Source organism: Mandrillus leucophaeus, unplaced genomic scaffold, assembly GCF_000951045.1.
Source record: "Mandrillus leucophaeus isolate KB7577 unplaced genomic scaffold, Mleu.le_1.0 Scaffold118, whole genome shotgun sequence".
Classification (NCBI taxonomy): Eukaryota; Metazoa; Chordata; class Mammalia; order Primates; family Cercopithecidae; genus Mandrillus; species Mandrillus leucophaeus.
In genome coordinates this window covers 3,514,971-3,520,249 of record NW_012100098.1, presented here as the reverse complement: position 1 = coordinate 3,520,249, position 5,279 = coordinate 3,514,971, and the positions used below count along the sequence as shown (strand labels likewise).

General features: G+C 52.0%; 1 protein-coding gene across 3 annotated transcripts in view; it reads right to left on the bottom strand.

The window, feature by feature from the left end:
- Nucleotides 1-4,768, bottom strand: part of CERS5 (ceramide synthase 5) — a 37,060-nt gene extending 32,292 nt beyond the window's left edge. For all 3 annotated transcript variants that reach the window (XM_011964574.1, XM_011964568.1, XM_011964583.1), the window contains exon 1: nucleotides 4,337-4,768. In XM_011964574.1, coding sequence (XP_011819964.1) covers nucleotides 4,337-4,719 — 383 coding nt within the window. In that variant the 5' untranslated portion in view covers nucleotides 4,720-4,768. The remainder of the gene's footprint in view (nucleotides 1-4,336) is intronic.
- Nucleotides 4,769-5,279: the final 511 nt, after the last annotated feature.

Here is a 5,279-nt window from a genome sequence, read left to right as displayed (position 1 = left end):
GATCTCGGCTCACTGCAACCTCCACCTCCTAGGTTCAAGAGATTCTCCTGCCTCAGTCTCCTGAGTAGGTGGGATTATAGGCACACGCCATCACACCCAGCTAATTTTTGTATTTTTAGTAGAGACAGTGTTTCACCATGTTAGCCAGGTTGGTCTCCAACTCCTGACCTGAGTCAGCCTCCCAAAGTGCTGGGATTATAGGCATGAGCTACTGCGCCTGGCCTCTCTTTCTTTAAGAGACAGGGTCTCACTCCTTTGCCCAGGCTGGAGTGCACTGGCGCTACCATAGCTCATTGCAGCTTTGAACTCCCGGGCTCAAGCCATCTTCCTGCCTCAGCCTCCTGAGTAGCTGGGACTACAGATGCATGCCACCGCATCTGGCTAACATTTTTATTTTTTGTAGAACCAGGGTCTCGGTATGTTGCCCAGGCTGATTTCAAACTCCTGGTCTCAAGCAATTCTCTCACCTTGGCCTCCCCAAGTGTTGGGATTACAGGTGTAAGCCACCATGCTAGGCCCCAATATTTATTTTTGAGATGGAGTGTCGCTCTGTTGCCCACACTGGAGTCCAATGGCACGATCTCAGCTCACTGCAACCTCCACCTTCCAGGTTCAAGCCATTCTCCTGCCTCAGCCTCCCAAGTAGCTGGGATTACAGGCACCTGCCACTACGCTGGCCTATTTTTGTATTTTTAGTAGAGATGAGATTTCATGTTGTTGACCAGGCTAGTCTCAAACTCCTGACCTCAAGCGATCTGCCTGCCTCGGCCTCCCAAAGTGCTGTGATTACAGGTGTGAGTCACCATGCAAGGCCATGTCCCGATATTTTTGATATGCCTTCTATTGCATTCTACAAGTGGCCCTAGGCCAGGGGCAGTGGCTCATGCCAGTAATCCCAAAACTTTGGGAAGCTGAGGCAGGAGGATCGCTTGAGGCCAGGAGCTCAGACCTCTACAAAAATTTATTTAATTTAATTTTTTTTTTGAGACGGGGTCTCACTCTGTTGCCCAGGCTGAAGTGCAGTGGTTTGATCACGGCTCACTGCAGCCTCAACCTCCCAGGCTCAAGCAATCCTCCTGCCTCAGCCTCCCAAGTAGCTGAGACTAGAGACTATAGGTGTGCACCACCACACCCAAATAATTTTTAAATTTTCTTGTAGAGACAAGGTTTCACCATGTTGCCAAGGCTGGTCTCAAACTCCTAGGCTCAAGGGATCTGCCCTCCTCGGCCTCCCAAAGTGCTGGGACTACAGGCATGAACTACCGTGCCCAACCTCTACAATTTTTTTTTTTTTGAGACAGAGTTTTCCTCTGTTGCTCAGGCTGGAGTGCAATGGTGCGATCTTGGCAAACTGCAACCTCTGCCTCTCCAGCTCAAGCAATTCTCATGCCTCAGCCTCCTGAGTAGCTGGGATTACAGGTATGTACCACTATGCCCAAAAATACAAATTTTTGTATTTTTAGTAGAGATGGGGTTTCACCATGTTGGCCAGGCTGGTCTCGAACTCCTGGCCTCAAGTGATCTCCCCGCCTCGGCCTCCCAAAGTGCTGGGATTAAAGGTGTGAGCCACCATGCCCCGCCCCACCAATTTTTTTTTTTAATTAGTTGGGCATAGTGGTGCGCACCTATGGTCTCGGCTACTTGGGAGACTGAGGCGGGAGGATTGCTTAAGCCAAGAAGGTCGAGGTTGGAGTCAGCTTCATGCCACTGCAGTCCAGCCTGGGTGAGACTGAGACGCTGTCTCAAAAACAACAACAAAAGAGTGGAGTGGCTCTATTTTCTTTATGGAAGACCGGAACAGTAAAAGAGGAACTGGCAATTCAGCAGTGAATTCTATACTGAGGTAATGGGTCTTAAAAAACCAAAATAGCGAGAGTGCTTCTAGGGTTAAATTTTCCTAAGAGCAAACATGAGACAAACAAGGTGTCCGTCCTTACTGGCCAAGAGTTATCATACTAGAATGCTTTCAGTTCGGTATTCCCATCCACCTGTACTCCCCTGACACTGGAGCACCATAGAAACACTCAGATAGAATTCCCACAGGTAAAGGATCCCTTCCAGCAGCTCTGCCAGGGTATATATGTCTTCAGCCATCTGAGGGAACACTTTGGAATCTGAAGAGATATGTAAATTTATATAAAATGGGTGTTTATAAGCAACAAGCTATTTCCTCTTACCACTAACATGGGGAAATTTCCATACTGGCACATATTTATATGAAAAGCAAAGATCTTTTTCTATGAAAATCACCTTTTAAAAAAAATTTTTGTCCTGACTTGTGTATATTCCTTTGGAGTCATTACATTGCCTTCCTCCTTTTTTTTTTGGCCCTCCTATACAGAGACTATGGAAGAGAGTACCTGGATCTAGTTTATTCCAAAGAGAGACAAGCAGTTGCTGCCTCCACTCCAGATTCCAGGATGACTAAACACAATGATTACACTTAACAGAACAAGGCCGGGTGCAGTGGCTCACGCTTGTAATCCCAGCACCTTGGGAGGCCGAGGTGAGCGGATCGTGAGGTCAGGAGATCGAGACCATCCTGGCCTATACCGTGAAACCCCGTCTCTACTAAAAATACAAAAAATTAGCCAGGCGTGGTGGCGGATGCCTGTAGTCTCAGCTACTCGGGAGGCTCAGGCAGGAGAATGGCGTGAACCCCGGAGGCGGAGCTTGCAGTGAGCCGAGATCGCACCACTGCACTCCAGCCTGGTCGACAGAGCGAGACTCGGCCTCAAGGGCCAAGGAAAGCCATTTAGATCTTTGGGTTTCATTTGCTTCACTTAAGCATCTTTTATTTTTGCACTTGAACGTCTGGCAGAGCATTTTGATGATGACACACAAATACTACGAATAAATGGACGAGTGACTAGCTAAATAGAACACAATATTTTGAAAGATTTGAGTCAAAAATAGTAGGCAAATCGAAGAAGCAATCCCAAATAGATGCTATCTTTCAGAAATTAACAGATTGTTTCACCTGCAGCATAGTCCCATCCCAGAAAGGGCATTCCTGCATTACAATCATTTATGCTTGGATAAAGGCAAAACGAACAGCTGTCCAAGAAACACCCTCATTACCTGAGGCCTATGGCAAAAACACGTCTCCTTTCTTGGAGTCTAAGTAGACTTGATCAAAATCACCCACAGCTATAAATTCACATTATAATATCACACACCAAAGCCTCAGTGAATATCTTGGACAAACAGATATGATCCATTCACTTAAAGGTGAAATCACATGGTTGAACAAAGTATATTGCAATTCTGCTAAACTCATTTAGAAGCTGGCTCAAGGCCGGGTGCGGTGGCTCACGCCTGTAATCCCAGCACTTTGGGAGGCAGAGGCGGGCGGATCACTTGAGGTCAGGAGTTAGAGACCAGCCTGGCCAACATGGCGAAACCCCTTCTCTACTAAAAATACAAAAATTAGCAGGGCGTGGTGGTGCGCGCCTGTAATCCCAGCTACTCGGGAGGCTGAGGAAGGAGAATCGCTTGAACTGGGGAGGCGGAGGTTGCGTTGAGCCGAGATCGTGCCATTGTACTCCAGCCTGGGCAACAAGAACGAAACTCCGTCTCAAAAAAAAAAGAAGCTGGCTCAATATAGCTGTCCTCTGATAAGCCCTATGGCTCTCTATCCCTTCGAACACTCCTCCTTCCATTTCAGGCCCCAAGGCCTGTTCTGCAACTAATCTGACATCTTTCCATACTTTGGAAGCCTCGGGCTCCACCACACCCTATCCCCACCAGATTTCTACCCTCCTACCACCAAACGTGCATGAGTTGACATACCAAACCAACTCTTAGGGCCAAACTAATCCTGTTCCCCTCAGTTCTCAGAAACTCAAGCGTCCTAACGAATCTTAAAATTCTGATGAATCCATTCCTTTCCCTTGGAACGTCTGGCCCTCGGGTTGACTCCTCGGCTTCCATGGTCACAACTAGCTGTGGTTCTCCTGGCCCCTTCCTATCCCTCTCTTCGGGGCCTCTGCCAGAGTTCACACTGAACCTGTTTCCTCATCTGTAGGACCCTTGGAGGTTGGGAGGAGGCCTATATGACCGCTCCCGCCAAGCCAACTCCGGATCTAACATTGAAGGGACCCAGCATTCCCCTAGACCCCCACTCTTTCTCTTGCCCACGCCCCAAACTCCTTCTCCACCCAGGCTCCGCTACCACCTCGCCCACTCGCCTAGCATCACCCGCCGCGGCCCAAGCTCCCCTAGCCCCTGCTTCCGGGCTTTCCCTGCAGTTCTGCTTCCGGCCCTCGGCCCTTCCCACAGCGGGGCGCCCCTGCCCTCGCCCGGCCCCTCGAGCCGCTCGCTCGCGGGCTCTCACCTTTCGAAGAGCAGCCTCACGAAGAAGATGCCCGCCGCCAGCGGGAACACCGAGAGGATGTGCCGGCCGCGCGGGTAGCCGTAGCCGTAGCCGTCGGCCGGCCCCTCCAGATCAGCCCAGGTCACGTTCTGGGGTAGCCAGAAGCGCTCGCTCCACAGCCAGCCCCACAGCAAGCTTAGGGGTCCCTGCGCTGCTGTCGCCATCTTACGCCCACCCCGAGCCACCGCCGCCACAAGCGTCAGCTGCCGCCACAGCCAACGGAACCCGTGGGGAGGCGGCCCCAGGGCGGGGCCCGGCCAGCGGCCACCCTCTTCCGGCCCCTTCTGAACACCGCCACGGATCCGCCCGCCTCCCTGGCAGAGCCGGGCCTCTTCACCGCCCATCTCTCCTCCCGACCCACTTCCCTCACCGCAACCCGGGAACCGCCTCCGGAGATCCACGCCCCTTCCCGAGCCTCTGACTCGCCCAGCCGGGTCCTGGGGCCACGCCCCGGGCGGTGCTGGGCCCACCCTCTTTTGCTGCTGGTCTTGGCCGCGCTTCTGCTCCTCACTCACTCCTCCATCCAGCCACGGCCACACCCCTTATTTCAGGCCTAGCTCCTTTACGGGGACATTCTCCTTTCTCAGCCTGTCAGAATCAAGTACGTTCCCGCTCCCACCCAGGCGGTATCTCTGTCTCCACTCCCGGAGGCCAGATCGATCTCTCAGGTCATGGCTTCCCTTGGATCTCTGCTGGTCCTGCCCACTACTGTCTGCCACCAGAGTTCTTTTTGCTCCCAACCTTTTCTTCCCTTCGTGCCCCATGACCTCAGCCTACTTTCACTGCTTTATCCCTTAAAAATTAGTCACTTTGGGCCGGGCGCGGTGGCTCAAGCCTGTAATCCCAGCACTTTGGGAGGCCGAGACGGGCGGATCACGAGGTCAGGAGATCAAGACCATCCTGG